Raw genomic sequence first — 14,589 nt, 5'->3', positions numbered from 1 at the left:
CATCACATCCCGGGCGGTGCCATCGCGTCCCGGGGCGGTGCCATCGCATCCCAGGGTAGTGACATCGCATCCCGGGGCGGTGCCATCGCATCCCAGGGTAGTGCCATCGCATCCCAGGGTAGTGACATCGCATCCCGGGGCGGTGCCATCGCATCCCGGGGCGGTGCCATCGCGTCCCGGGCGGAATCGCATCACAGAGCGGCGCGTTCCGCTTCCGGCGGCCGCGATGGTGGAGCAGGGAGGCGGCGGCGGCGCCATGAGCTTCCTCAAGCGCTTCCCGCCGCCGGCCGACGGCGTCCGCCACCAGCAGCCGGACACGGAGGCGCTGCTGGCGGGGCGCAGCCTGGGCTCCGGCACCCTCTACATCGCCGAGAGGTGCGGGGACACGGGGGCTGGGACCGCCCGGGGCGGCCTGAGGGGCCCGGGATGGGCGCTCGGGTGAAGGGGCCGTGATGTGGGGGAAGCCCTCCGGGTCTGTGAGGCTCTGCGGGCCGCCCCGCTGCTCCTGCTCGTTTTAAAGCCGGCAGGAGGGAGCAGCACCCCAGGGACCCGGCTGGCTGGGGCTCCAGGGCCGGCCTGGATGGGACTTGGGGCAGCCTGCTGTAGTGGGAGGTGTCCCTGCCCACGGCAGGGGCTCGGAACGAGCTGGCTGTAAGGTTCCTTCCCACCCAAACCATTTTGTAAAACTCAGCACGGTGGAGAAATGTGCACTTGCAGCCCAGAAAGCCAGTTGTATCCTGGGCCGCAGCAAAAGCAGCTTGGCCAGCTGGGCAAGACAGGAACTTTTGTCCCCTGCTTTTGTGAGACCCTGCCTGGAGTGCTGTATTCAGCACTGGAATCTCCAACATAAGAAGCACCTGGAACTCTTGGAGCAAGTCTGGCAGACACCAGAAAGTTGATAAGGGGTTTGGAACACCTCTTCTATGAAGACAGGATGAGAAAGTTGGGGCTGTTCAGTCCAGAGAAGAGAAAGTTGTGTGGAGACCTCATGGCAGCCTCCCAGTATCAGAAGAGGCATGCAGGGAGGGCAGAGAGGGGCTCTTTGATAGGAACTGTAGTGATAGGACAAGGAGGAATGGCTTCAAACTAAAGAAGAGCACTAGATTGGTTATTAGGAAAAAAATTCTTTACTGTGAGCAGGGAGAGAGCCTGGTACAGGTTGCCTAGAGAAGCAGTGGATGTTCCGTCCCTGGAAGTGTTCAAGGTCAGGTTGGATGTGGCTCTGAGCATCCTGGTGTAGTGGAAGGTGTCCCTGCCGAAGGCAGTTGATCTTTCATGTCTTTTCCAACCCAAACCATTCTGTAATTAAAACAATGGCAGCTCTCCTCTTTTGGGAGGGGAGTAGACAGGGTTTCTGCTGTTAATAACTACTCTGGTTCTGTGAAGTCTGTCATGTTGCATTAATCATGTGCAGACTGTACTTACTAGGCAGAAATCAGTCTGGTTATTCTGGAAGATGTTATCTGAGCTCTTTATGGTCTCCTTTCAATTCTCCCTGCATTGTATAGCTCAGGGAGACAGCTTGATGATTAAAACAATGTAATTTCCTTTAACCATGGAGAAGTACTCATAATATATTGTGCAGTTGAAGAACATTGTTGGAACAAAAGCATAATTTAAAAAGTGCACTTTTAAAAACCTCAGACTAGGAAACTTTTATGAAATGGCCAATATTGTCAGAGGAGCTTTTGCCCTACCTGAGCTTGTTAGTGCTGTGTTGGAGAGGAATCTCCCTGGAATTTTGTTCACTGTTTTATTTCGTTTGGTTGCAGCTACCAAGACTTCTCTTTGCGAGGTATCTTCTCTGAGGAGGTGTAATGTTGAGTTTCCTTGTAAGTTGCTTTCAGTAGACTTTTGTGTGAGGCACCTGCAGGTCTGCCAGCTTCTTCTCCATGTGTTTCAAGTGCACCACAGAGCTTTCACCAGAGTCGCTTGTTGGGATGAACAGAAAACACCAGTGTTTGCAGGAATGCCATGGGAGAACTGGGCATCCAGGAGCAGAGTGTGGCTCTTGATCCATGTACCCCACCGGCAGCTGTAAACCTTGAGGACTGGATAGTTGAGGCTAGGAAATAAACTCCTTGCTCTCTCTGTATGAGCTCTTGCTCTCAGCCAGATTTTGCAAGGCTAGGAGTCTTCTGTGAACTTCCCATTGGTTTTGTCCCACGACAAAAAGCTTGTGAATGCTGAGTTTTGCACATGGTGGAGGTCTTGCTTTCTGGCACTGTTTCTGTTCACTGTGTGACATCATTGATTACAGGCACCCAAATCTAGTTTGAGTGTGATTTCTCAGTGTGTAGAAAGATGTTGATTGCTCTGATACAAAGGAGACAGCATCCTGATGGTGACAACCTGTGCTGTCTCTTGCTGTGGTTAGGGATGACAGTGAAAGTGGGGAAAGCAGAGGCTATGGCACAGAAATTGTGACTGGAGGAATACCCATAACCTGGCTCTGCTGATCACAGAACTGGCTGTTTTTCTACCTACAGGCTATACATACATCAGATCTATAATCCTCTAGGAATTATGACACTGACCCACCTGTCAGTGTCCTCTTTGTCTTGGAAAACCACATTTAATAGCTTGAGTTACAGATCACACTCTGGAACCTCTGTAGCTGACTTTGGAATGATAGATATCTGCAGGGAGAAGAAGATGGAGAGTCAGGGAGGAAAATCCAACATTTAGTGCAAGTGTGATAAAGCTGTGGTGGGTTTAGGGTTCTTAGCTTCACATTCTTCTTTTACCTCAGCCATCAGTTAATGCTCTTGCAAAGTCCTGTTCAGGCAGGTCCAGGACTGTGTGTGCCCGCAGGGTGGGTGGGCTAAGTGCCTTGTCCACAATTGCTCATGTTTTGGGGTTGGTTTGCTTTTCTGCATACTGTTCTCTGTTAGTTAGTTTCTAACTTGTCCCTTCTTTTTCTCCTCCCTCATTAGTCGCCTGTCTTGGCTGGACAGCTCTGGAGTTGGCTTCTCCCTGGATTACCCCACCATAAGTTTGCATGCTGTCTCCAGGGACCTGAGTGCCTACCCAAGGGAGCACCTGTACGTCATGGTGAACGCCAAGTTCGAAGGTGAGGAGTGCTGCTTGCTGCTCCCACGCAGTCCTGAGCAACAGGATTTCCTTCTCTGTAGGAGGAAGTGTTCATTTTAAGTAATTGCTTGTATTTTCTTGTGTATTTTCCTGAAGGATAGTCATTGTAGAAACACAGCTTAGCATTTGTTTAGAGTCACTTTGCAGTTCTGCTCTCAGCTTGTGGCTGTGTGCACTGAAGTTGCTGAGAATCAGTTCTCTGTCCTCTTACACGGTTCTAAATAATTTAGTTCCTCTGCCAGTCTCCCTGTGATTCCATCTTGAGTATGCTTTTTTCCTTATTGAATTTATGCTAATGTTGCTGCCCTCCCCAGGCTTGATGAATTCCTGCTGTTTCACAGCCAGGGAACTTTTCATTCATTTTCTCTCACAGCTTGGTTAAATACAAACAAGAAAAGGCAATAGGTCATGTTACCAGGCTTTAATGAATCTTTGTAGATGGCCCACAAAACACATCTTTTTGACCGTTCTTGCTTTGATGTAGAGCACTGTTTGTATGAAGGTAGTATTTTATATATATATATTTTTTTTTTCTTCTGGTATACCTGGTAATATTTCAAGTGTGTCAAAAACTGCTATCACAATTGGAGATTAAATGGATGTTAGGTCCTGAGCAGGTCTCCTTTTCCCCTTCATGTCTGCTGGTCATCACAGCTAAAGGTTAAAATCTGGCATTTAATTTTTTTTTAGTGTATCCAGAAAGCAATGACAAGACTATGAGGAGATGGAGATGCTTTTAAGCTATTAGTGCATTGTTTCCTTCTCTTATGTTACTAATGTTCTCTGACAGTCTATCACTACAAATAATAAGAGGACATTTGCATATGCCTCTTGGTTCTTCTTCCTCATTTTCCTTTAACTGTGGTTATTTTGAAGTAAAAAGGGCCTCATCTGAAGAAAGATACTGTTTGTAGCTTTTAATTTATTCTAATTATGGCATTTGAAAATATGGATATCCTGTGAAAGTCTTTATCTAGAAAGTCTTTATCTAGTCTTTAATAGAGTGATTTTTATAGGTATTTTTGTGGGTATATTTTTTAGTATATCATCTCTGCCACAAATCTTCCACAACAGATAAGTTTTACTTTTCAAAGTCTAGCCCTGGCCTGCAATTTTAACTGCTGAATAGTGTTAATCCTTTCCACTTAGTTGGCTTCAGGAGTTTTCATCCACAGTTGTGCAGGGTACATTGTGTTCTTCCTCTCAGAGTTTTGCGTGTGCTCTCTGTGTGTTTGTGCCTTGTCCTCACCCCTTTTTTAGAAAAAGGCACTCAGAGCTTGACTGCATTGAAAACAAAGAGCTGGACTCAGCAGTAACAAGCTGTGCCTGCAGGGGTCAGTTGGAAAAGAAGTGGGTAGCTTCCCTGCACACTTCATTTTTGGGGCAGCTGCCTGGCAGCTTCTTGGTGTCTTTGTATTCTTGGTGGTGCCGGTTTTGTGTGTGATTTTGAGTGGTGCCACTCTCAGTGGCATAACCTCTTCTCCTGTAGAAAATAATTGTGCACTTCTGAGGCAGTCAGTGCCGTGTCCCCAGCCCTGAAATGAGGAACTGCAGCCATTTTTGTGGGGTTTTTATTCACAGAAAGTAAAACACTGATGCTTATTTATTCACGTAGATGGTGTACAGAAGTCAGGAAGCACTGGAACTGTCACTGGGTGGAACTGGAACTGGTTCTGGGTGCACTTTGTATTTCTGACATCTTTCTGGCTGACTGGGAATGTTGGAAATGGAGCAGAGATCCTCTGCATATGTCAGAGTCCCCTGTAAGGGGCCATACTGGAAGCTGGCTGATTTTGTGACAGTAATGTTAAGGATCCATTAAAAGATCCATGTGATTTAAAAAATGATAAAAGGGAGTTTGAGCATTGTTGTTTGTAATAAGAATCAGGCAATTTTCCTGAAATACTTGAGTACATTGTATGACCAGTACAGAAATCTTAACTCCTTAAGTTATGAATGGAGAAGATTTCACATGTGTTGCAAGTGTTGTTGAGAGGGCCTCATTTATCCATGTGGGTCTTGGAGTGTCACATGGTTTTTTGGGAGAACAGAGTGGAGGTTTTGTGCCCCTCCTAGACTTTCTGATTTGATTATGTGTGTGTTCCTGAAAGAATAAATAAATGTGACTTTTTTTTTTACAAAGTAAACATGTTTCATCTAAATCTTTCGATTTCTTAAAGAGGAGACAAAGGAGGCTCCCATGACTGAAGGAGAGGGGGATGACAGCGATGATGATGTCGAACCAATTGCAGAATTCAGATTCGTACCTAGCGACAAATCGGCCTGTAAGTGCAAGTGGGAGCTGTGTTTTACTTCCAAGTCCTGATTATATGTGGGAGACACTTGAGTGCAGAGGTGTAAATACCATGATCCTTCAGTGTCCTTTTCTAGTGACTCGATTCCTGTGTGCTGGAAAAAATAAAGCAAATTGTTTTATCTGGCTTGAAAAATGGACTCTTTCAAGCAGCTGCTTCTCAAGGAGAATTCCAGTGCTTTAAAATAGAAACTGTTGAGTATAAATACACAATGTGGATAATCTCACTTGTATACATTTGTAGAGAATATGTATGGAAAATGTCTTTTTAATTACAAATTCAGTGATATTTGAGTCAGTGACAATTTCATTAGAAGCATTCTAATGCCTGGCACTACTACTGGAAAGCTCTCATATCCTGTGGATATGACAGTGGAGCTTACAGTTGAATTTAAGTTTTAGGAATCTGATGGATGAAATGCTGCAAGTTTTCCTGCAGTAGGTAACCACAGACATAACTGTCCAGAGATAAAGCTTTGTCATCAATGAAATAATGCAGAAGTGCTGTTAAGAGGCTAAAGCACCAGGCTGAAACTCTGAAACCTGATTTGTTTCTTGCATGTCTTCTGGCTTGTTGGATGATGCTTTCAAATATGAATTCAGTTGTGGTTCTGCTAAAGGAGTATTCTGACTCCCTCTGATCAGTCAGAGGGGGTTTCTTGCCTGTTGCTTTGGGGTGTTGCTGAGGTTTGTGTTCCCTTGTGTTCCTGCAGTGGAAGCCATGTTCTCAGCGATGTGTGAGTGCCAGGCCCTGCACCCAGATCCGGAGGACGAGGACTCGGACAACGATTACGAAGGGGACGAGTACGATGTCGAGGCCCGCGGTTGGTAACAGTTGCTTCTTTTGAAATACCTGCCAGCACTTGCATACCTGGTATCTGTCATAATTGTTTATTACTCATTTTGCCTGAACATCCCTTTTGTCACAGGCACAGTATAGAAATTCATAAATCTGCAGAAAACCTGTCATTCCTGTCACAAGTGACAGGAGTTCAGCAAAAGCATTGTTCTGGCTCTCCAAAGCCCACAGACACAAGGAGCAGCCTTTCCCCTTCCCAGTGGCTGTGCTGGCCCAGGTTCAATGGCTGTGCTGCTCTGTGGTCAGTTCACATTGCTGTGTGTATTCTGTACCTGTGTAAGCAGCTTTTTAATCTGTCAGTTAATCTGGGCATAATTTGCCCAGGTGCTCCCCTATTCCTCCACCTCTGAATGTTTCTGGCTCCTAAACTTAAGTCTGCTAAACATAAACTTGTTTTTGCAGAGCTAGAACAAGGTGACATCCCAAGCTTTTACACATACGAAGAGGGATTGTCACATTTAACTGCAGAAGGGCAGGCCACGCTGGAAAGGTTAGAAGGCATGTTAGCCCAGTCTGTCAGCACCCAGTACAACATGGCTGGAGTGAGAACAGAGGACTCCATAAGGGAGTTTGAAGGTAAGACCCGCTTTTGTTTTACTAAACAATATGTCTTCGTCAGTGACACAGCCAGTGGGATGGAGTGCACCCTCAGCAAGTTTGCAAACATGAAGCTGAGGGGTGCACTTGACACTCCTGAAGGATAGGATGCCATCTAGAGGGTCCTCAACAAATGTGAGGAGTGGATCCATGGGAACCTCATGAGGTTCATCAAGGCCAAGTGCAAGGTGCTGCACCTGGGTTGGAGCAACTCCCAGCGTCAACACAAGCTGGGAGATGAAGGGATTAAGAGCAGCCCTGCCAAAAAGGACCTGGGGGTGCTGGTGGATGAAAAGTTTCACCTAACCTGGCAATGTGCACTCGCAGCCCAGAACACCAGTCATGTCCTAGGCTGTAGCCAAAGCAGCGTGGCCCCAGGGTGAGGGAAGGCAGTCTGATCCTCTGCTGCACTCTGGTGAGACCCCACCTAGAGTGCTGCATCCAGCTCTGGGATCCTCAGCACAATAGGATAGAGACCTACTGCAGTGAGTCCAGAGGAGGTCATTAATATGATCAGGACTCTGGGGCACCTCTGCTATGGAAACAGACTGAGATAGTTAGGGTGTTCAGCCTGGAAAAGACAAAGCTCTGGGGAGACCTTACTGAGGCCTTTCAATACTTAAAGATGGGGATGGACTTTTTTGTAAGGCTGGTTGTTGTAGGACAAGGGGGAATGTCTTCAAACCAAAGGAGGTGAGACTTACATTGTTAAAAGGAGAGATTTTTACCATGGAGGTGGTGAGTGTGGATGCCCCATCCCTGGAAGTGTTCAAGGCCAGGCTGGATGGGGCTTGGAGCAGCCTGGTCTAGTGGGAGGTGTCCCTGCCCGTGGCTGCAAGGTCCCTTCCAACCCAAGCCATGGTTCTATGATATGGAAGTGGTGGCTCTCCAGTTTGGCTAATCCATAAAGCAGGACAAAGTGAATGTGATGCCATGGGTGATACCTCCCTGCAGAAGGTGAGGGAAAACCAACATGCCTCTGGCCCTGTGGGCACCATGTTGCCTGCTGTGGATTGAGGGCTGCTATGTTAGAGTGAGCACTTCAGTGTTAAGAACACTTGATTCTTCTTGGTGGGATTTCCTGGAACAGTGGTAAAGTGAAGTTGATTTAGGATTAAAAAAAATTAAATGTATCAGTCTACACCACAGTTGGGAAGCATTTTCTACTCTAAATGAGTTGTAGTTTTTATTTGGGTTTTGATTTTGGGTTTGTTTTTTTTTTTATACCCTAAATTATAAGTTAACAGTTATCTTGACAGAGTTCAGGGTGAATTCTGAATTATTCAAACACACTGAAACAGAATTATTAAAAAAGATCTATTTTTCTGAAGGATGGTGTCTGTTAATTCTATTGATTGTTCAAGTGTGTATTTAAGGAGTAAAATTTCTTTTTTGTTGGGGGAAAACCATCTGATTTCTCAGACTGTCTTTTGTGTGCTGTTTTCCCTACAGCAATATATTTTCTGGGAGAAGAATAGAAAAGTAGTTTAGTAGTGTTGCTTCTTTTTTTAATATATAAATTGCAGTGCTTTTTATATGCCCTCATGTTTTTGAAAGATGGAAAATGATCCAGCAGTTGTGGAATTCTAGAAAATAATAACTAATTTCTCATCCACAGGGAGAGGTTTTTTATCTTACTTGTTTTTTCAGTTATGTTCAGGCTTACTTTGTTCTGCAGTTTTGAATAAATTTATGTATAGACAACCATAGGTGATAGGCTCCTGTTTCAGCTGTGGCCTTTGTTTGAAAATTTAGTCAGGTGTCTGAATTCCAAAATTCCAGAAATGAATATAAATTGAACAGCAAGTATGTCACCTGTCTCAGAGTAATCTTCATCAATTTTGTTTACTTTTCTGATCTTACTTGCTACAGTACTGCTGCTTGGTTTGCTGCAATTACAAATATCCGCAAGGCTGCTCAGAGTTACTTTATTTTTTGACATTGTAGCATAGAGCAACCTTTCTTTTCAATTGTTTCAGAACAGGATACTAGAAGAAAGTTATTCCAAGGAATCATGAAATTTGTTACACCAAAACTTCATTTAAATAATGAAATAATTAAAATCCAGTGTTTAAGTCTTTTAATAAGACAGGGTGAGGTGAGATTGTAGGAAGCGGTGAAATCTGTAAATGACTGACCAACAGTGCTGGAGCAAACCCAGAAACTTGTGAGCTCATCAGCATTTCCTTAGGCTGCTCTCAGAAGTTCAGTGAAGGGGTTTTCTGTCCTGGCCACCTCTGGTCAGCAGAGGGCATCCGCTCTCTTTCCCGTGAAAACGTCATCCCCCATCCGCTTGTTTACGGAGCGCTGGCTGTTTCTTTCAGATGGGATGGAGGTGGACATAGCGCCAGTAGTTGCCGGGCAGTTTGAAGATGCCGAGGTCGATCACTGAGGAGGACAGGTGCTGCTGTAAGTTCTTCTGACTTCTCACAGCAATGCTTTTCAGTCCTGCAGAGCTCTCCCTCTCTGGAATTTGTGTAGGGTATGTGATCCTACAGGAAATGTCTCATGATGTCAGGATGATGGTGATATATAAGAAGGAAAAGGGAGCTGTAGTTATGACAAATGTAAAAGATGTTTAATGATCTGTGCCAAAATGCCTATTGGCATAAACCATTACCCTGTAGAGGCAACCTGCATGGATGTGCCTGTCTGGAAGACGGGTCAGCTTTTTAGTTGATTTAAGAATTGTCTGATCTCAAAGGCTCTTGGATGCTGGTATATGAACACTGGAGGCATCCCTGGGAAGTTACTGTCTTTAGTGTCTGTTGTTTTGTCCTTGGTGTGTTGGATTTCCCTGGCTGTACCAGGGGGCAGGACACTTCACAGCACTCCAAGTCCATCTCTTCCTTCATTATAAGCAGAGCAGGAACAGTTCCTGGTAAAGTTACTGAGCTATCTGGATGGGACTGCTCTCAGGAGTGAACAGCTAAGAGACAACGTCCTGCTCAGGTGGATGTGCCAGTGTGATCCCTTGTCTTCCATCACCTGTTTGCTTTTCTCCTCTAAGTAGCTTTACAAGATGTGCCAGTGGTTCCTCGCTGGTGCTGGGAGGGAGAGTTAGAGCAGCTTTTTCTGGGGCTGTCTGCAGAGAGGCACAGGCACAGTGGGATTGTGATGCCATCCTTGCTTCATTCAGCAGTACTGAGTCTGTGCTGCTCAAGTGGTGCTGTGCTGTCCCAGTTTTTCTGTATATCTCAGAAGGGAGACTGACAGCTCCTACCTTAAAGTGAGTGTCCAGCTATCCTGCTTGAAATGCTGGAGAGAGCAGCTGTGGAGCAGACAGCCAAAAGCTCAGGGGAGGAAAGAGGAAAGGGGCACAAAAAGGAGTGCGACACACTGAAAGAAAAATGGGAAAATAGTTGATTAGGGATTACAGTGTCACAAAGAGGGTGCAGAACCCAAGGAGGGCTGTTGTGGAGGGATGCTGTATACCTGCATTCCTCCTCTGTGGCTTATTTTTCTTTGTTGCTGCAGTTCTGAAAGTCTCAGAGTAGTCTTGTGTTCCCTTACTGACCTCCACCTCTGCCACTACTCCTGAATTGGTATTTATTGTCTGGTGTAAGAGCTCAAACTTCCGTAGTTGCATTTCTACCCTGGGAAGGACTTTGCAGAACAAAGAGTTCTTAAAAAAAAAAAAATATTACATATTGGTTGTCCTGCCATTGGCTCTGCCAGTTGATCTGCCAGTTTGGTAAAGGACACACTTAGAAATCAGAGAAAAGCCTTTAGCTGTAGATCAGGTGCTTCTTAGTAAGTGAATGGAAATTTAGACTCTGATGACTCCATCTCCAAGATTACTTTGGTCAATGGTTTATTAAAACAAAAATCATGCTGTTGAAAAATTCAAATTTGACTGCTTTATCTATTATCCCAGTTAGAATTTAACTGGATTAAGGAGAGTTAGTAGCTGATAGCAGATCTCTAAGAGGCATGAAAGTGCTGGTGGAAGTGTTGTTGACTGTTCTTCTAGAAAAGGACGAAATACACCCAGTAAGAAGTAGTGTTGGTTAGTGGAATTGTTACTCTGCCTTCCATGGTACAGCATGTGACTGTGGGAGATGAATGCTGTGAGAGGTGACTGAAGAGGATTTCCTCCTGTGCTTCTGCTTGTGCTGATCTCAACTGAGGGGCTGATCCCTGGCAGAGCAGATCAAGTGACCTGCATGTGCAGTGTCAGGTGCTTCAGTGACATCACTGCAGGTAGCAGTTTGGGATGGCCCTTTTTAGAGTAACCACCAGCATGAGTGTGTGGATGTAGTCTAAGGAAGTTTAGGAATCTAGGATCTAAGGCAGCAGCAAGGAACTGAAGGTAGAAAGTGACAAGGACAGCTCTTGGAGGTCTGTGCTAATTGCCCTGCTCAGAGGGTGACTTGGCTCTGCACTCTGTATGTAGGGGTGGAGAGGGAGCATTCTGTGATCCTGTGGGTACTCCATGGAGCAGCTTGGCCCTTTTAACCTCCTGAACTGCAAAATGATCTACAAGGAACATCTTGTTGGTGATCCCTTAGAGAGCAGTGTGCTGCCCTGCCTCCCAAACAATGCCCTTGTGTGATGCTCATGTTGCATGCCACCCAAATGAGATGTGACAGTCTCCTGCTGAAGCCCCTGGAGACTTGCTGGGGTGCAGGACATTTCCAGTGTTCCTGCAATAAGTGGTGTTTTGTTTGTGGCATCACGAGGCTGCAGCAATTGTTCTGAAGCAACTGGTGTGTCTGCATGGGGTGCAGCAGGGTCTGCCAGGCCACCCTGGTGCCTGCTGTGAGCACATGCTGTCCTTAGCTGACCTGAGTTAGAGCTGCTGCCAAAGGCAAAGATGCTTAGCCCTTCTGAAAATTCATGGGCTTGTAGTAAAGTGCTGTCCTCTGACTGCAACCAACAGATAGCTACTACTCTGTGCTGCTTAATAACCTTGTATTTTAATGCCAATTATGTAAACTTGGGTGTCTTGTGTCTTTCAGATCCCTCTTGTGGCACTTCCAGAATAAGCTGTAAAACCGAAGGCATTGCAGTGACTATCGGGAGTTAACCTTTCTTTTGATGACCTAAGTTTAGACATCTAGGTCTAAAAATGCTTGTAGAGATGTTTAAAACAGGGTTTGACATTTGTGACCACTATGGGGTTATTTAAAAAAAAACGAAATAAACAAAAACAATAAAACCTCTTGCATCTAACAGTTGAATGGGGCTAATCAGGGGTCATTTCATAGAATCACAAAATGATTTGGGTTGGAACAGACCTTAAAGATCATCTGGTTCCAGCCCCACCTGCCATGGGCATGGATGCCATTGAGTAGATCAGGTTGCTCAGGACCCCATCCTAACCTGGCTGTGAACACTTCCAGGAATGGGGCAGCCACAGTCTCTCTGACTAAACTCTCTGGCCTTTTAAAGAAGCCTTTGTAGGAATTCTAGGACTTCAGAAATAAAACTGTAAGTAAAACAGAATTTTAGATGGTCCTAGAATTTTCCATATTTTTTTACCTGTCACTGACTCTGTGCAGTAGAAATGGGAATAGAAATGTTATGACTAAAAGGAAATAGGGTTGGCCAAGGATCAAAAGAAAAGCTAAATCAAAACCCCCTCAAGTAACTGGCTTTACCATTTCAGTGCTATCCCTTTCATTTCTCTGAGAGCTGAGCTTGGGTGGTAGAGGAGATGGAATGAAGTCTGTAAGGTCCGGACAAAGAGAACCATTTTGTGTCTTTGTATTAAATGTTAACATTGTTAAATAAACTAAGATTTTTGTATCTCACAACCAGCTCACTGTTGCAGTTCTCCCTCCTTTACTTCAGCAAGCACCTTGAGCTCTTGAGTTTCAGAACTCTCTTCTGTAACAAAAAAGTCTTCAGTGAAGCCAAAGCCATTTTCACCATTTACCTGGATGTGAGGATAAAAGGGCAGAGCATTTGCAGGCTATGCCTGTGACAGAGTTAGCCAGACACATCCCAAAGTTAGGAACCCAGCTTTAGATTGCCAAGATGTTGGTCCTGCTGGAGCTTTCCCTGCTTCGCCTCTCTGTGGGAAAATTGGAAAATTTCTCTGTTGGAAAATATCAGGAAATTCAGGTTGTGCCTCTCTTCCCCCACTGTTGAAATGAAAGTCTGGACCAAACTTCCTCCATTTTCTTTTGCTTTGAAGTTGACTTGTGATATTTTGGGGAGGGGGTGGGTGTGAGTTATTGCTGTGTTGGTATATGAACAGTTTACTGGCCCTACACTCTGCTTACACATAAAGATGTGAATTGGTTCCAAGGTACATGCTAATTATACTCATTCTTTGTTGAATATTCATTAGGAATGAATATTCAGTCCAATTAGGGATGTCTTAACAGTGTTGTGAACCACTCATGTAGCTGAATAAATGAGGTATTCAGCATGTTATGCAACAAGACATCCTACAGGAATGTCTTTACCAGCCCCTTTGTATACATACAAACGTTATTGTTAGGAATTCAGAGCTACAAAGGAGGATACAGAGTTGATTTTTGCACTGGCATTTGGAGAATCTTGGCATGGTGAGATTTTGGGACAGGTAAAACTCTTACCCACACCATAATTGAGGGAAAAGGCTCGTTGAATTCTAAGTCAGCATCCACTGTTGAAGCAGGCTGGTGGGGGTTTTTTGGTGTGTGAAAATCTGAGTTGGATGTGGTGTGTCTGTTGTTTTCCACGTTAAATGGCAGCCTGTTACATACCCTGGCAGATGGGCAAAGTTAACTCCAGGGCAGCTGCACTGTTCACAGTTCCTCTCAGCACTCTCACTACATCCAAAAGGAGAATTTCTGTTGTACTAATGTGGAGCTCCAGGAACAGACATTTTGTGATGCTTCCAGTCAAATCAGTGGAGCAGGATTAAATGAGGTGAGGTAGAAACAAACCTGGATGAGTGCTGAAGGTAGCATTGAGAAGTGTCTTGTGTGGATTGATAAGTTTTATTTTCAATAAAACTTTGTATTTAGGCAGTGGGTAAATGTTCTGGACTTCATAAGCATTCATTCACTCAAATGTAAAATATTCCTTTTTGCCTGCACTACCAAAACCAGTTAAATTCTTCAGTTCCTAGCTTAGGTTTATTTTTTGTTATTTCTGCTACTTTTGTTGTTTTTCTTTTGTTTTGCATTAATTTAGTCAATTTAAGGCTTGTCTAATTCCTAGTGATTTAAAAACAAAATTTATATTCTAGTGCCTGTAAATACAGCAGCTACTTGTTACTAACCCAGATTTGTACCAATTTCTTTTAAACTATACGTTGTGCCAAAATAAACAAGGCAGACATGGAGAAGTCAGATCTGATTTGACCTCTTCACTTTATGGACTTTGCTTTTTCAGGCCATCAAAAATTATGTGGAAGTAGGGCCTCTGATCTAACAAATCTTGGCTGCCTGTAGGTTTGTATATCTGTTTTTCTCTTTTCTTTGTCTATTTTTATGCTCTTTGAGGTTTATTTTTGAGACCTTTATCCTGTGGGCTCCATGGCTTCAGAGGAGACATCAAATCATTCAGATTTTGAAAGACTTGTTTCCATAAGAAATTATGTGAAAAAGTGGGGGGAAAAGTTATTAGGTATGGATCACTTTAAAAGGAGGTTAAAGAATAAAAAGCAGTAAAGCAAGAAAGGGAAGGTAGAAACCCCCAAAAGGATCTGTTTTAGAAGCAGAACAAGGTACAAAAATATGTATTTTCTCAGAGGATTACATCTTTTCAGGCTCAGTGTGCTGGTGTA

The 14,589-nt window shown here is 44.4% G+C and overlaps 1 protein-coding gene across 1 annotated transcript; it reads left to right on the top strand.

The window, feature by feature from the left end:
• The first annotated feature begins 217 nt into the window (after positions 1–217).
• Positions 218–12,625, top strand: CLNS1A (chloride nucleotide-sensitive channel 1A). The gene is made up of 7 exons (XM_063148707.1): positions 218–375; positions 2,937–3,073; positions 5,274–5,378; positions 6,121–6,231; positions 6,669–6,842; positions 9,188–9,272; positions 11,825–12,625. Exons 1-6 carry the CDS (start codon positions 227–229, stop codon positions 9,253–9,255), a joined length of 744 nt encoding a protein of 247 aa, XP_063004777.1. The 5' UTR covers positions 218–226; the 3' UTR covers positions 9,256–9,272; positions 11,825–12,625.
• Positions 12,626–14,589: the final 1,964 nt, after the last annotated feature.

Source organism: Melospiza melodia, chromosome 2, assembly GCF_035770615.1.
Source record: "Melospiza melodia melodia isolate bMelMel2 chromosome 2, bMelMel2.pri, whole genome shotgun sequence".
NCBI classification, from domain to species: Eukaryota; Metazoa; Chordata; class Aves; order Passeriformes; family Passerellidae; genus Melospiza; species Melospiza melodia.
Note: the sequence above shows the minus strand (reverse complement) of the source record. Positions and strands in the feature narration are given on the sequence as shown.